General features: G+C 36.8%; 1 protein-coding gene across 1 annotated transcript in view; it reads right to left on the reverse strand.

Moving 5' to 3' along the window:
- Positions 1-16462, reverse strand: part of LOC122071593 (probable ADP-ribosylation factor GTPase-activating protein AGD11) — a 20846-nt gene extending 4384 nt beyond the window's left edge. Inside the window, exons 1-9 of the mRNA XM_042635982.1 lie at positions 16272-16462; positions 15987-16112; positions 13021-13104; positions 11271-11355; positions 7396-7471; positions 3740-3903; positions 3315-3624; positions 3058-3174; positions 2857-2952 (exon numbers count right to left, since the gene is read on the reverse strand). Coding sequence (XP_042491916.1) covers positions 2857-2952; positions 3058-3174; positions 3315-3624; positions 3740-3903; positions 7396-7471; positions 11271-11355; positions 13021-13104; positions 15987-16065 — 1011 coding nt within the window. The 5' untranslated portion in view covers positions 16066-16112; positions 16272-16462. The remainder of the gene's footprint in view (positions 1-2856; positions 2953-3057; positions 3175-3314; positions 3625-3739; positions 3904-7395; positions 7472-11270; positions 11356-13020; positions 13105-15986; positions 16113-16271) is intronic.
- Between the last annotated feature and the right edge of the window lie 1216 nt (positions 16463-17678).

Here is a 17678-nt window from a genome sequence, read left to right on the forward strand (position 1 = left end):
CATAAATCGGCCCATTACAATAGAGAACTCAAAAATGCTAAGGCCATGGCCCATATAAGTGATTGGGCATTCAAAATTAAGCCTAACTTGACCCAATAAATTGAAACAAACCCAAAATAACAGGTCCCTTTTCTCTTCTTGCTGAAATTCTGCATCAATAGGGCATAAAGTACCCATGCTATCTTTCACTGCAAATTTGTTTCTTTTGTTCATCAGCACTCTCAGCAATTACTGGATTTGTAGATATCACCAGAAAAAAACTTGGAGGTGGAAGAAATAAGGAAGCAATAGGGAAGATCTCAATAGGCATACTTGGCCTTCTTTGTTGCGTTGTTTGTGGAGTCCTAGTGAATGGGGGAAACCCATCTGACAGGATAATCCTTTGTCTTTATTGTTTCATCTATTCAATCAATCTTTTTCTATACATTCAATATAGAAAGAAAATATTGTTGTTATATATGTATATATTATAGTAATAGTAATTTAGAATTCTAGTTGTTATATACAATGTAAATATGGAATCACGTTTGAGTAATATTCACCTCCCCCCCCCATCCTCAGTCACTCACTCTATATGCTTGAACCATGATTAGACCTTTTATGCCACAAAATCACAGGTTCATTGACCTTGGTACCCATGGTTTTAAGTATCTCCGATACCAATACGATACCCTCCGATACATATCTTAAATTTAGTCGGTCGATACGATACACACCGATACGATACATTGAATTTTTTAAATCATTTCGTATCGATATATATCCTACAATACATACCGATATGCATTAATACACCACTAATACACATCGATACGATACGACATGCCTCGATACGACTCTATGAAAAATATAAAATTGAGGTAAAATATACGTTTCGGTATGTATTGGTACGTATCGATGAGTATCGGTATGTATCGATTGGTACATATTGATATATATATCAGCACATATCGGTGAGTATTGATATATATATCGGTACGTATCGGTGAGTATCGATACGTATCGGTGTTACGGTCATATAATGGCCAATATGGGTAATTTTTCAGAAAAAAACGATTTTTTGAAGGGTTTTTGTTCCAAAGTTGCTGTCAGCCATATTTCTCTCTAACTAAAGTGGAAATCAAGTTTGGGAACAAGGATTTTACATTTATGGGACAACTACAGACCTTGAATTCTTAGTACGATACCCTTAATTTAGTGTTTATGCATAATACATGTTATCAATAGCTTTTTTTAACAAATTCTTTATGCAAAAGTGCTTAAAAAAATGTTTCCTATCCATTTATGTGCGTATCTTTAGCATATCTTAGTGTATCTCCGATACGATACGATACCCTCCGATACGTGTCTTAATTTTGGCCGACCGATACAGCGACCGATACCGATACTTTAATCCTTGTTGGTACCATTTTTCATGGAGGAGTTACACTTTGTAATGTAGACTAGGATAGATAAACTACCAAACCTTCAACTGCAGGATTTTTTAAATCAGAAGAACAACCAAGAATAGCCCAACAACAGCACAACAGATCAGAATAGAAGGACCAGATTGGATAAACCAGCAGGCTATCGATGTTAGTGGTTAGGTATTTTCAGATCAGATCAGTAGTCGAAAATAAGGGCTTTCAGCCCTTAAGAGACTCAAATTTGAGTAAGGCCTAACAGGGATTGACAAAAGTCTCAAACAGTCCACTCAACATGAACAAAACCATGGTAGATCATAGAAACCAGAATAGACCAAAACAGTTCTTTCGATTTCAGGTAGTAGGTGAGGAAACCACTAGAAGACAAAAACTGGGAGATTTCTAATATCTCTTGAACCACTGGACAGAAAAGGCTCCCCTTTTGGGTCGAGTTCCCCTCTAGGTAGGGCCTGACTTTGATCCAAATTTCATCCAAAACTGATGGCTGGTTAGGTCTGGGTAGGTTCTGAAAGTTGCTAACAGAATATGCAATTTTTTGGGTAGAACTGAGAGGAAAAATGAATTCAATACCTGAAAGAACTTGAGAAGATCAGTAGCTGTAGTTGAGAGAAGAAGAAGATAAGCTAAGGAAGAGGACGTCTCAGGCTTCACACATCAAACACCAATTCCATCAGCCTTTTTCAAACACAAGACAACTCTTCATGGAGAAGACAACAACAGTAGCCATTAATTTCTTCTTTATTTATAATGATGGGGGAGGGAATTACAAAATAGAAGGTTCCTTAAAAGGAAACCTTAATTTAGTCTCCTAATACAATACTTACTAAAAACAGAAGTTAGAAACTAACTACTAATGACTTGACTCAACTAATAATTTGACTCCTAAGAAAGCAAATATAACTTAAATCAAACCCAACTAAAAAGGAAACTAATGAAAAAGGAAACAAACTAGTATTCCCGTATGTAACCTTAAAGCCCTTAGTTTAGACCCATAAAAGTGGACCATTACACTCCAAACCACATGGAATGAAGGCCCAACACATATACAACCCAACCCTAGACTTATTTCTAGTAAAACAAGCCTAGTTTGGTGAAGAATCTGCATCACTTTGTGTTAGAAACTTGATCAATATTCGTAGTTACATGATCATTTTTTGCCAAGCTGGACAATTTCATGACGTCATTAAAGTCCCTGGTAATTGGATGAATGAACTGTTGAGCACTTGTTACATTTTCAACCTCATACGGAAAGTGAACTAACAAAATTTTAGAGTCACTCAAAGAAATTTAAAAGAGTCACTGATAATGGTAAAGGCCCATTCTTATTTTCAAACTTCTTTATTTGGGAACAGTGGTTCACTGTATGTTTCTTGGTAGTTTTGTGTTCATTTGACACCAAATTGCAGTTTTTCAGGAAGAAATACAAACTTACCAACTTTAGAGGTGGGACAGGTTCAGGAATTGATAACATTAGCCTTTCATTCCAGACTGGGTTCAGGTTGTTCTTTATTACACGCGTCTTCATTGACTGCAACAAAGTTCAGAAGAAGTCTTCATTTGTTACCCATTTCTAATTTTTCTAGTGCAGGATTGATAATAATACTGACACAGTTCACGAGAAAAAGTGACTTACTTGCTGTCCCAGTGTGAGGATGACATAAGGATCACTCGACATAACGTCTCGAATGGCTAGGTTGGTGCCCCTGATGACGTTGACCTCTATCAACCCTACGAATTCAACCATACCCGCCTATAAACAGTTGATTCATAGTAATGAGATTATTATATCAAGGAAAACTGAAAATCTAAATAATGAAGCAAGACCCTGTGGAAACAGAGTAGATTGAAGCATGGTTTTTAAATATAATAGATGATAACATGAAGACATACTGTTAAGTTTACTTTCTTTGCAGCTTTAAGCTCAGTTTCCTTTCTTCTCCGACTGTTGCGGAATGCATGCCCAAGTCGATGAATACGATGTCCAGTGGGATGTTTCTCATCAATTTTCTTGTCTATGGATGTACTTAAGTTATTGCATGAAGAATTGTTCTGAGACGATGATAAATTCGGAACAGGCGGAAAAGGGCAACTCAGACTAGATGGATCGGGGCAAAAATCTCTGTAGCTCATATTTTGTATGCTACAATAAGTATCTAGATGTTCATTGAAGCTGGAAAATTGTTGCAGCTCATATTTTCTCCTGAATATTCAAGAAATAGTTCTCTGATTCAGAATAATGTGGCTTTTCTGCTTCCAAATTTTCTCTAATGAACTGTTTTTTGCATCCAATTAGGCAATTATGATACTCAGCTTACCTAATGAAATCAGTACGTTCCTCTATCGTAGAATCTAGTGTTGGCTTTTTGAAGTTATCTGATAACATAGCTTCGTATTTCTTGTTTGCTGCAGTGTTTCCGCCCATTTCAGCCAAAGCGTCAACCTTTCCATATGTCCATTCATCTAGCTTCACAGACAGCACCTGAGGAATAAATGCCAATGCATTAACTTATCTGTATGAACAATTCATTTAATGACACATTATTGTTTCATATCCAATAATCTAGGTGTGTATGAGCACACCTAGTTCTGCCACATATAAGGGTGATGCATCAATTCTGACCATCTTACAGCAACTGCCTTTAGGCTTGATGGTATGTTGACCACACAATGCCCCAGAAACTCCTTGCCACCGCACTCACGAAGCTCTTATTATGTGACCTAATGTCATAAATTTGCAGCATAACAAGTTGGATTGGAATCACTTATAGGTTAATTCTCTTCCCTTTCCTAAATATGACTTTTTTTTCAATAAAAAGTTAGTTTTGCATAAATGTTTCCATATGCTTAAACTGGATGAGAGAAAACTGCCACCATATGCAATTTTTAGTATGTGAATAAAATTCTATTTAAATTCCAGCATGCCTGTACCTGGAACCCATTCCTGCACACTCTTAGTTACTGCCACAAGGCAGCTAGGTTGCAAAGCAAATTTGGTGGAAATGTACATATTATCATCTATCCAAGATTAAAGTTTTGGAACAATCTAACATCTCCATGTGTTTACAGATGTTTAAGTTAGAAAAATCTAGGAAGCGAACACATCATTAACTTTTGAAAAATTAAGGGGGAAAGCCATATATTGTGAGCCATACGGTTGATATTGGACACCAATTTTACAGGTGGTTGCCAACTAAATTATCAGTCCATGTGGCTAAAAAGTGGCAGGCGTGATGGAAATATTTTTCCTTCTTTTTATATATCAAATATAAATGAGGACACTAATTCATGTGGAAACTAGAACCTGCAAGCCAACAATCTGCACCACTGACCCATCAGGGCACCACAAGGATGTGGAATCCACACTGAATGATGTCATCATTCTTTAAAAGTAGTATGGAAATTTAGCCCTTTAGGCTTCATGTGTAGGAAGAGTGTTACTAGAAAATCTTTGTGCAAGAGGGATGATCATCCTAACAATGTCCATGGGAGTTCGCATTTCAAATGTCTGATCAATATCTTACGCATATTCAACAGATAATGGATTCATAAGCTGAAATAATAAACTATTTAGCGATAGGGAGGCAGAACCTTCTCTCTAACCCAAACCCTAAGCAAGGAGTTTAGGCAGGCTGCTCCCCCCCCCCCCCCCCTTGCTCTCACCCTCCCTTCTCCTTCACTTGTCCTTTCCCTCTCACCTTCCATCTTTCTTTTCTTCTTCACCCTCTTCCTCTCACCCTATCTCCTCTCCTTCCTCCACCGTCCCACACAATCGGGAGGTCGCGTACCCCCTGCTGATCTCCTCCTACCATCATGTTTCTGATCTGGTGAGACCTAAGCCATTGCTCTATGTCTGGTGCGACTTAGAGCCGCCACCCAAGCTGCTTCTCAGATCTGGCCACTGCTCTGTTTCAGGTGTGAGAGACTCTGACTTAGATGCTGCTCTGATCTAGTGTGAGATATTTTTCTGTTCGGGTTTCTGGTGCGGCTTAGAGCCATCGCCCTAGATGCTGCTAAGATCTGGCCCCTGCTCTGTTTCAGGTGTGAGACGCTGACTTAGACGCTGCTCTGATCTGGTGTGTGAGGCGCTGCTGTTCGGGTGTGTTCTGTTGCCTCCAGATAAGCCGCTGCTCAGATCGGGGGAGACCAGGAGTGGCTGCTCAGGCCTTGTTGGTCTCGCCGAGTTTCCATGCCCCTCCCAGATCGAATCATTTTCACCGCCGACGCTTCTGGGCCGACGGTCGCTCGACCGCTAGCCCCGCTTGGCAGCCAGCAGCATGGCCAGCAGCTGCAAGGCTGCCAGCTATGCTCGTCTGACAGTCGCTTCTTCGTTGCCCTCCGCAAGGCCCGTGCCTGTCCGCCATGGCTGGGTTCTTGCTGGCGGTGATCCGATTCTCGTCTTGGCGGCTAGAAGTGAAAGTGTGAAGAAAAATTGTTTAGGGTTTGGTGGAACCATAGTTTGAATTGACCGGGTTGCCCTTCTTCGTTATAATGGGTTTCTTGGCCATTTATTTGCCCCTGTGGACTGTGAAGTTCTGAGTTGTGTGGGCTTATTGACTCTTGTCTTTTAGCCCATGTGGGCTTTGGATCTGAGTTGTATGGGCTTCATTCATGCCTCTTTGTTAGCCGATGTGGGCTTTGATTACCCTTTTGAGGGTTTATATGTTCCCTTCGGGGTTGTAATCTCCCTACCCTTTTCTCTTTTAATACATTTATTAACCATAAAAAAAAAAAGGATAATAGATTAACTGGATTATTATTGGGAAATGTGTTTTTCTAGGGGGTGAATATTCAGTTATTTCAAAAAGGAGAGAAGTGAAAGCAAGTTTTGGCTAGGATAATCATCCTAACAATTTCCATAGGAGTTCGCAAGCAAATGTGTTATCAAATTCCTAAACATATTTAACGGGCCATGGATTAACTGGATTATTAGGAATGTGTTTTTTTCTATTGAATATCCAGTTATTTCAAGCATGATGGAAAGTAGGGGTGCAACAAGGCTGGGTTGGGCTGGGCTTCTTAAGACCCTAGCCCAACCCTGAGTCCCTTTAACTGAGCTCAAACCCGCCCTGACCCTTACTACTCCAACCCAGACCCAACCCTTCAGGGTTCAGCCCCACCCTTACCCGCCTTAATTGGCTCTGATTTTTCAGGGTCGGGCCGGGATGACTCTGATTGGCCCTAACTTGACCCTGACCCTGCAAAATATGAAATAACTATAAAATAAAAAAATATTCATAATAAAGAGGAGATAAAAAAACACAAAGTGACAAATTACTTGTGAACATCCTAAAGCAAACATTCAAACAATATAAATAACTTCAACTATTATAAGAAAACAAAAAATCCAAAAAAAATCAATTAGTTGTCATGATAAACAAAGAAATCATCCTAATAAGGCAAACAATCCAAAGATCTCAAAATCCTTGTCATGTTTAACAAAGAGGAGAACATCCCAAGAAAACAAAAATCCAAAGTCAACATCAGGTGCAAAAACTAGGGCTGGGTAGGGCCAAAACCAAGGCTTAAATTCAAGGTAAAAAAATCAGGGCTGGGTCGACCAAAGACATCAACCCTTACCCGCCCTGACCCTGACTCAGGGTCAGAAATTTCAGGGTCGGGCCGGCCCTCAGGGCCAAAATTTTTGGGTCGGTACTTGTTAGGGATCAGGGCGGGCCAAGCGCGGGTTTGGGCCGTCAGGGCCAAACTTGCGCTCCTAATGGAAAGAAGTTAAACAACTTTTTGGCTATGAATAGTCCTTTCTCCATTATGAAGGCATAATATTCTGGAAAATCCAAAAAAAGAAAAGAAAAGAGAGAGTATGCTTTCTTTCTCTCTCTCTCTCTCTCACACACATACACACACACACACACAAGGTCTCATATCTTAAAAAACACCAAATAGCTCATATATGCTATGCTATGCACTTGCTTTCATTTCTACTCTTCTTAATGCATGAAAATTTCAGTTATACCTTTGATATGTGCACTCCAAGGCTTCTATGAACACCAGAACATTTGATACATATGAATACTCCAAGGCTTATTGACCTGATATCCACAGCTTGGTTTCATTAGAAAATGTATTAGTATAGGTGAAGCAAGGTAGCAGCAAGTGAAGCAATTTAATAATGAATACATGAAAATAATATTCTGATTATAAAATTTGGAGTCTTTCATAACAAAGTACAAATGGTTATCTTTACAGACAATCCCTGATCATATTGCATGCATAATTAGATAACAAAAGGAATGAATTATTTAGATGCTCAATCATTGTCAAACTTACTAAGTGAATCTACTAAACAATGTAATGTTTGGACAAACATAAATATTGGTTGAATTATTTTCAAATGGAAACCAAGTAAGTTTTGGGACTTCCTTGGTTGTATAAGGATTTGAACAGACATACAAAGTACAAAAAATATAACCAAAATTTTCTGCTCTCTAGGGTTGGGAATTTGGGAAATGATTCCTTCGCTCAGTAGCCCTGTCCCTATACCACCCATTGTCCCCCCAACCCTCCCTTAGAAAAATAATAATATCAATAATATTAATAGGTAAAAAAATATTACTAATAATAATAATAATAATAAGGAAAATTATTATTTTCACAAAGGTTTGTTATTTTACCAAATATCACAAGGTATCTATTCTGCCATGTGGAAAGATGATATGTCAATTCCACCATTGGACTTAGAGGACATGGTAGATTAACTATGTCAAATTTCAGAATCTAATACAATTAAATACCCCCTTTTGTATTGGGACACATCCTGTGGCTAATTATGCATGTGTATCAGTACTCCATACATTGCTTAGCACAAGTAAGGGGAAAAAGTTTTTAAAATAATTTGAAAATGAATTATCGTTATATCATTATTTAAGTTGTCATTATCTTATAAATTTTTTGAGTAAACATGAAATGACTAGATTTAACCTCATTGAAAAAAAAAAAAAAGTGGGTTATATACTAAAACGGCAAAGAAATAAGGTTACAATTTCTTTTTCACCAACCTTGGTAACAACAAGGTTTTGCATATATTTAAATTAATGGAAGAATAAATAAAATTTTCTAGGAAACAGAGAGGTTTAAGAGAGAGAGAGAGAGCGAGAGAGAGAGAGTTGAGATAATTTAGACAGAAAGGAGCATCCTTTATCAAACCGATATAAACTGTTTTACTCATCGTGGAAATCAGGCTGATATTCTGAGATGGACAAAAGGCATATCCAATATTACAATGAGTGATACATTTGCAAAGCTAGAAATATAATTTATTAGATGTTGACTGTTGAACTACAGTGAGTTCCACATATAGCAGATGATCAGGATAAAGCTGATATAGTTGGAACGATAAATTCATAGCACCAAGGGTTGTTTTATGTACACAACCAGTTATTCTGCTGGGATAAAACATGAAGCTTTTATTTTTTATGACCATAGTATTCTTCATTGCATAATACTTACAGAAAAGATCATTTTCTTGTGTTATTGGTGAAGCCTAATCTCAATTTAATCCCGGAACTACTGTTGATTATAGGGTTTCTCTATAATGTAACATGTCAAAATGTTATATACGGGGTTGATCTTGTAAGGAGATATGAGGATTAGGGTTTTGTCTTCTGTGTTTTTTTGCAAATCTCTGTTCTACTGTGTTGTTACTTCCTAACACTTGGAATCATGTTGGTGCTAGATTAGTTAAATTCTGATGCATTTTATAAAACAGAATTGAGTTTCCCTTTTACGTGGTTGACAAGAAAGCATTGGAGAATTCTTCCTGAACTTTTCACAGAGGTGCATGGTGAGCCTTTAGTATGGTGAAACCTTGAGAGGATACCACGTGTTGGGAGTTCAAGAATGTGATGCATCACCAAATGCATCATGAGAAGAAGAAACACACAAAGCAACACTAGAATATGTCGGGAAGAAAGAAGTAGAAGAGTAAAAGAAGGAAGCTGTTGGTAGTAAAATGTCACAAACTCTAGCTTCCTTGCCAGGATTATGTTGACATAAGCATAACATGAAATGAGAGAAACTTTGATTTCTTTAAATTAAATGTCCAACCATCCTGCCCACCTTGTGGGGCTAGAGTGTGCTTGGCTCCAACCTCCATTCAAATTACATTAGCTCTTTTGCTATGGCCAGTTCTACAAATACAATTAGTCCTCTGTCCTAGACCCATCACGTGGCTATCTGGTTAACCAATAGACCAAAAACTTTCATGCTTCCATTACTGTTACTAATGTAAGGTCAGCAGTCACCTCCTCTTATCCCCGACAACAACAACAACAACACAGCTCAGCCTTATCCCAACTAAATGGGGTCGGCAACTCGGACCTTTGCCCTCCAAGCAGCTATGTTAGATGCCATAATAGGGTCAAAGACCTATCTTTTGCATGTCTCTCCTTAAACTCAACAGTGGTCATTTTCAGCCTGCCCCTAGGCCTTTTAGCTCCATCCATCTGAATCTGGTCACTCTTCTGTAATGGAGCATCCAAAGGGCTCCTTGGGACATGTCCAAACCATCTTAACTAAAATTCTCTGAGCTTACCCTGAATTGGGGCAACTCCTAAATCAGCTCTAGCTTGGTCATTCTTCACTCTATCTCTCAGAGTTTCGCTGCACATCCATCTCAACATCCTCATCTCTGCCACACTGAACTTATCTATATTACGCTTCTTGACTGCCCAACATTCCTCATCATACATAGAATTTTCTTTTAAGCTTCCTCTTATCCCCAACCTCCTCTAACTCTGGTGGAAATGAATTACATAGTCTTAATTTTGGGAACCCTAGGAAAACAATATTATTAGTAAAATATGTAAGGTCTTAGTTAATTGTCGGAAATCCCAGAGAACCTCACATGCTTAGGCGCATTATGAAATGGTTTAGGCCTGTGGAACAAATCCTATAGAATTCCTATACTAAATACCATCATATATCTGCTTCAGTAAGCTCGGATTCTAAGACATTCTTATATGGATTGGTCATTCTCTTTTGGTTACCCGATGGATGATTTCATCATCATGCTTTTCGTTAGGGTTGAAGACTGATGTTAAAGTTTAGACCTAGGAATTGAAAACAGGAAGATTCTAAAAATGTTCATAAATTTAAGAGATGTTTCATATTTCTTTGGAGAAAGTGTGGTTGGAGGATTAGAAGAAGAAGGGTGATGAAAGATTGGATTCCAAGACTTGGCCAGAACATCCAAGATCCTTAACATTGGAGGAAATGGCAACTCAGTGCCACATTATTTGTTGGTGAAAATTTTATGTAGAAATTCAAGGATGTAAATTATGAATAGTTGACCTTATTTCATAAATCAGGCCATGGATGGGGCTGCCTCTTGATTTCTACATTCCTCTCCTATAATTCTAGATATACAAAAGTGAGGCAAGGCAACAGAAGAATCCAGGCAATTTCTTAGACATGATTTTGTGGTTACTCTAAACAAACATCCTGTTCTTACAAAATAGATTCATCAATACTATTCCATTGCCAGGGAGTGGAAATATATATAAATAAACAAATAATGTAAAAGATCATAAAATTAAATAAGCAACTGTACTTGATCCCTGGGTTCAAGAGATTGGAATCGGCACCGGATGACTAATTCCAGTGCTGATTCAGATCAGAATTGGGATGAATAGGCCAAAAACCACTAGAAAACCTGTTCTGGATCAACCAGAATTCATATCCGCCATGGATCTGTATCGACCAATTTTGGCCAATTCATTCCCGATTCCTAGAACCCTGCTTGATCTTCCTCAACTTTACTTCTACAATTATTTGACAATTATAAATAGATGGAACAGATAACTGTTTAAGTATGCAAAGTAGGATACATACACCCATTTGGGATCTGGGGAGCCACAATCTGCACAAAACATATTCCCTGATTGATTCATCAGAGATTCCAGTCTTTCTAGTGGACCTGGTTAATAACAAAAAAATGTCATAATTGAAGCAAATGATAATGATGATGTAAATTAATTATGTGATATTTAAAATCAGGCCACTCTGAGGTAAAGCCCAACACAGCCAACACATTCTCAAGCAATAACTTAGAATTAGTCTACTGTAACCTGGAGATAATTTGATTTAGGATATTGAATTATTGTCTAGACATAAGAGACAATGCACCCATTTAACAATCGTACATGATGTTAAAAAGAGGGTGCATATTAAAATGGACATAATGTGTGCTGACATTTTCTATATATTATTATGATTTTTCTATTTTCTCTTTGAAAGGAGAGTAATTTATATTTCAGAAGAAAGAACCTTTCCAACAAGTCACTATGGACAATGAATTAAAGCATTTACATTTGCATGGATGAGGAAAAGTATAAGCCTAGAAAAACCCTATAATTGATGTATAATTGGTGCCAGCAAGAGTAATCATGGAACTACAAACTATTTATTCACTGGGGTCTCTGGATCCACAACTATGTGCCCATTAAAGTTGTTAAGGGGTGCGTACGATTTCCCATACCACTCAGTATATACTGCATCTGGCAGTCTAAAAGAGAAAAAAATACATTGAAGGTATAAGTTGATGGTCATTTTCTAGAGAGAAATTACGTCCAATTAATTTCCAGACCATTAGGTGGTGATGTGGTACAAATTTCCTAACATTCATCCAATAGGTGCAGCAAGCAATCTATCAGTAGTGCAAAAGAGCCAGTCCACATGCCATTTGTTCTATAATAAGATAGATCAGGCAGCTTGTGCCAATGCACTTAAAGAAAATAAAAAAATAAAAAAACAAACCCGTCTGTGGATATTTTAAAAGTCTACTATCTATAGTCTGAAGCAGGAGCAGGTGTACACCCATGTGAAAGATTTTTTAATGCCTGAGTTGAAGGTTAGGAATTCGCATGCTGGGCATGTGATACAGAGTCATAGTCACTGAAAACAATGAATTTGTGTTCTTAGCTTTCGACCAATTTCAAACTGTGTAGGTTGTTACAATACCTAAAGAAAGCCTACTACATCTCCAAGATTAACCTGGAAAGAACAGCTGCCGAAGCATTTAAAAGCGGGATCAATTTCTATTATTTTATTTTCTTCTTCCTTAGATTAGTAATTTTGAAGTACTGACATTCTTTCTCAATATTAACTAGTCCAACCTGATTGTTCCTAACAGCTTGCATGTTGTTTAGGTTTACATATTGAAGAAGAAACTTAAATGAACAATATTAATAAGGTAAATTTAGTTCTCTTTCTTCGTCAATGAGAAATTCCCATTGTTATTGCTTTTATAGCTTCAGTTGAGGCTATGTGTGTTTGGAGTTAAAATGGGTGGAAGAAAAAATTAAGAACATAAAATTTCTAATATTACAGTTATCCTTGGAAGTAAACAATTATGGGTGTAAAGTTTTACAGTTGGATTACTATTTCATACCCAATGACTGCAAAATATAGTAGGGAAAGTAAAATATTTCTCTGGTTTATTTTTTTCTGGGAATTTTACATAAAAAACCAAAGGAGCCAAGGAAAAATATAATTGCTCAAAAAATCAAATTCCTGTGTGTACTAGAGACAGTTATAATGCAATATAACTTAAAAAGCAATTTAAGACAGCTATGCGAGTTACCTGAATAAAAATTTTCACTATCTTCAGAAGTCCAACTTGTAAAAGGGTCCGAGTACAGGAGATCCCTTAGAGAAGAACCTGACCCTACAATCAAAACTAAATCAGTTTAAAAAAAGTTCACCAGGATATTCCCACTTAAAAGTTAAATGAGGCACAATGAAGCACTCGGAGGTCAAGGGAAAATGACATCTTCTTCCTATCCACCAAAACTTTTAAAACTGAACACACAGACACACACACCAAAAAAAAAAAGGGTTGCTATTTGATTAATTCAAGTACTGAGTAGTGCTAATTGATTAATTCAATTAAGTACTAAGTAGCGCTACAAGGAAATAAATGGAAATAAGCTTTCACAACTATAACTGGCTAAGGAATGAATTAATTCCAAGGAAGACAAATCTTTTATGGAAATGAATGAGAAAAGAGCAGTACACTTACACATATATTTATGAGCCTGATGTGAAGAATTAGTAGACAAGTAATGAAATATCAATTCGAAAACAATAATTTTTGAGCCTGATATGAAGAATCAATAGACAGGTAATGAAAGATCTATTCCTTCAGTTAGCAATTCATAGCTATCATCTAATTATTCTCATTCTTAGAGGAGTCATTAGCATATATTACAGGAAGGTAGAAGATTGCTAGGACAGTTGAGAATAAGTAAAGAAAAATAAAATGTCTGGATTTTTTTTACAATAAATTATTTGGAAGGGAATAGGTGAAGCAAAGAAGATTCCTTCATTGTTCCTCTACTAGAAATTAAGATGAAAGAGCTGTCAGTAGGCTTCAACCTTGCTGCCACAGAAAAATCTATTTGATGAGTTTGATGATCGAAGGATACCGTTCTTTTGAACAGAAGGTCATGTTTGATAACCCAAGAAATGGACACAATGTCCAAGATATACAAAATTGAACTGGAGTAAAAGGTCGGAAGTTAAAGCAAGTTTGAAACGTTGGGAAACTAGAGAGAGAAGGAACAAGATGATTGGATGAATGATGACCCCAACAGATGATGGAAGAAACAAGGATAAGACATTCTAATTTTTTTATCCAAAATTCTTGACTTGATGAACCGTAAAATGGAGTAAAGCAATTATGACTTATACATCTAATGAGTTGATTTGATAGAAGCAATGTGTCAGTCGGATGCTTCATTGGTCATTAGTTTGGAGCAACCTGGAGAAATTCAGAGGCTGGAAAAATGAATATTGCAGTACTAAAGTGGCTAATGGACAACATCTACAAGAAGACCATATCAAATGAATGACCTTGCACAGATAAATACTTTGGGTAGAAATCAGAAATAATGATAAGTTGATTTATGATTTCTAATTAACAAGGGAAAATAGAATACAGTGTATCATGCACACATTATGTGGAACCATAAGCACAAAATTCAAAATAATTTAACCTGACCAGCTCAACTTCCATAATAAATAAGGTGGAAGCAAAACACAAATAAAAGGATGTCTTATACCTAAGCAGGTTTGGGCACTCTTTTAAGATGTAAAATCTACTTGCTCTACATGGTACTAAATTCATCTGATTCTCAAGCAATTAAACGGCACCCTTTTGTTCTAGCAAATACAGGAACTTCACACAGAGTGATGGTATAATGACAATTAAACAAGTTTCTTCAGGTCCAAGAACTGTATTTCATTATATCCTTGCCAAATGTTTTAATTCCTTATATGCCGTACTTCTAAAGAAATCACAAGTGATGAAGGATGGCAGTGAAGCATACAACTGTATACTCTTACCACAAAAATCAAGATAAACCTGAGATTTCCTCTTTTCTTTTTTTGGAGGGGAGTGGGGGTGGGAGGGGATGGGGATTGGAGAGAGAGAGAGAGAGAGAGAGCATGTAAATATCCACAAACCACCTTCTATCTCATGCTACATCAAATGATAAACTCCTAAACTGTGTTTTTTTCTTTTAAGTCTCACTCTTTACTTTTAAATCATTCTCTCATTTTTTCATTGCTATACTGGTCTCTTTTGTTTCCTGGTCTTTTCTGTCCTCAGAAAACTCAAGTTCACTCACTCCATGCCAAATCATCGAACTTGGAACACTCCAGTCTATCACTTTGAAAATGCTAAATGTAGTGACGATTTCTGGGAATAACGTTATAACCATTACCCAATCAATTGAACCATTTCACTCTCTTCTGTTTCATTTAGAGTTCCCATCATTTGGTTAAATTTGATCAAGGTTCAATGCCGAAACACAAGGGTGGAGAAAGCCAATATCAACCAATCAAAACATTTTAAGTATCAATGAAGAACCCTCTCATTCATCTAAACAATGTAAGCCCTTAACCTTCAATTTTAAAATCCCTTTAGTATCTCTAGTAATGGTCCATGTGATGGAAACACAGATTCAGAGAAAGGTAAAAACCTAAATTTAGTAGACAAATCTAAGAGAAGAAATGACAAAATAAAATAATGTCAGCACAGAAAAACATCTTCTTAAGCCATTGTGCATGCTATACTCCCAGCAATAGCTCACTCACTCTTCTAAAATGTTTGGACCTAAGTTAACCAAGAGCTCACCCATCAGCAAGGATCCCAATTGAAGAACTCCCAAAACATGCAAAATCAATGAGGAATGTGCTTCAGAAAATGATGCACAAGAACTAGTCTACAATGGACAACAAAATTTATGATCAACACACCCCAGCCCCCTTTAACCATTTGTCACTTATTTGTTTATTCATTTCCTAATACCTTGGTTTTGCACCAAGTTTCACCACTTCCTCTGTTCCTTTCATATAATTTTCTTGGGAAATCAAGGTTCATCAGTACCCTAAATCCATTTATCCTCAGCTATAACCTTTCTATTTGAAAATATCTTCTGCCATTAGTTATGAATCGCCTCTGAAGGATACAAACATATTCAAAAAAAAAAAGAGATTCAAGATGATGCAAGAGGAAGACATGGAAGAGAAAAAACCCAAAAGTACCTGAAGAATTGTGGGCGTGGGTAACCGAATTTTCTCGCACAGGAGTCATTACAACCTCAAGAACTTCGGGCCCAATCATCAAATGCCCCTAGAATGTGAAAGTATGCATTTTCACAAGCATCTTATCTGCATCAAGAGGCAGTAGAATAATAAGAAACAAGAAAGAGAAACAGAGAATGCACATAATTAATACAAGAATTAAAAGCCAAAAAAATATAAACAAAAAAATTAGATTGCGAAGAAGAAAATGGAATTATTTTCCTAGAATTAATGTAGAGTATATACCTTAAAGAAACGTATCAAATGTGGGGAAAGAAAAAGAGAAAATAGAGGAAAGGGAAGAACAGATGTAAGTTCTGAAAGATCTGTCATTAGCATTTCTCATCTGTAATTTTTCTTTTCTTTTTTTTTTTAAATTTGTTCGAATTCCACAAGAGCGCAAGCGAAAATGTGGAAAGAGAAAGCATAAAGGATTTTCTCTCTCTAAAAGAGAACGGTTAGTAATTAATTAATTAATTATTGCTGTAATCATTGTTTGTGTTCGTGCAGCCCTCATACCAAGTCTGCACGTTCTTCTGTTTGATCTGACGGGGGGGCCCACTTTATAACTGGATTTAGTTATCGGGTATCGGATCGGTTTTGGTCTCTGCAGATACAAATATGATATCAATTTTGTATCGGCCTGAATAAAAAACAGATTTTTCATTTTTATTATGATTTTGCCCCTGTTCCGACATCAATACCTAATTCAGATCGGCTGTTTTCAGTCAATATTGATATAATGCGGATATTTCAACCGATCTGATACCGATACTGTAGAACTCCAGACTAGGTCTTTCTTCCAAGGTCTCTGTAGGATTTAGGGCTGGAATTGCTCAAGGCATTAATATATCATAATGCTTAAACCTTGTACAGCCACAAATAGATAATTAAGCATCTCTAGAATTTGAATAGATTAAATTATTGCAAATTGCAATTGGAATGTCAAAACTTCTGAGCTGATCCATAATGGTGCATCACTCACTACATGTTGAAATTTCAAAGGAGAGAGAGAGAGAGAGAGAGAGAGAGGTTTTGGTTTTGGTTTTGGTTTAGTGGACAAGAAAAATTATCTGATTTACATGGATTACATTTTGTGGATAGATAGACCCTAAAAACCCCTACTTACGTAAAAAGTTTTAGCCTAAATAGAGTTGACCGCATGGTAAAATACAATGTGGATCCCCAGGAAGGTTTATAGATTACTTGGGGGTGGATGGAAAATTATGGGAAGTTAATGTCATTATGTAAGAAGGTTAATGATTGTCTTTGACATAAAAATTTAACTCGCTAGAATCTAGACCATTGTCTATATATTCAATTGCTGGATTTTGCATTTCACTATTCCATATGGCAGAATAAATGCACAAACAAGAAAATTTTCTGTTTAAGAACTTTTTATAGAAAAATAAAAACACGACGGACATATTTACATTTGATAATTTATGGCATATCTACAACGGGAAGTTAAATTTTATTAGACCTTATCTTTTTAGATTTGTCCTTTTATCTTTCCAACATTTGGTAGAATCAACTTAATGAAGTTGGATTTGGAGTTAAGAGGTAGCATTGTGAGGGGTGGTGACGGGGTGCAAGTGTGCTCCCGAATGGTTGTTTTATAAGAGGAGGCTCATTGCTGCTTGAGGAGGTTGA

Source organism: Macadamia integrifolia, unplaced genomic scaffold, assembly GCF_013358625.1.
Source record: "Macadamia integrifolia cultivar HAES 741 unplaced genomic scaffold, SCU_Mint_v3 scaffold_274A, whole genome shotgun sequence".
Lineage (NCBI taxonomy): Eukaryota > Viridiplantae > Streptophyta > Magnoliopsida > Proteales > Proteaceae > Macadamia > Macadamia integrifolia.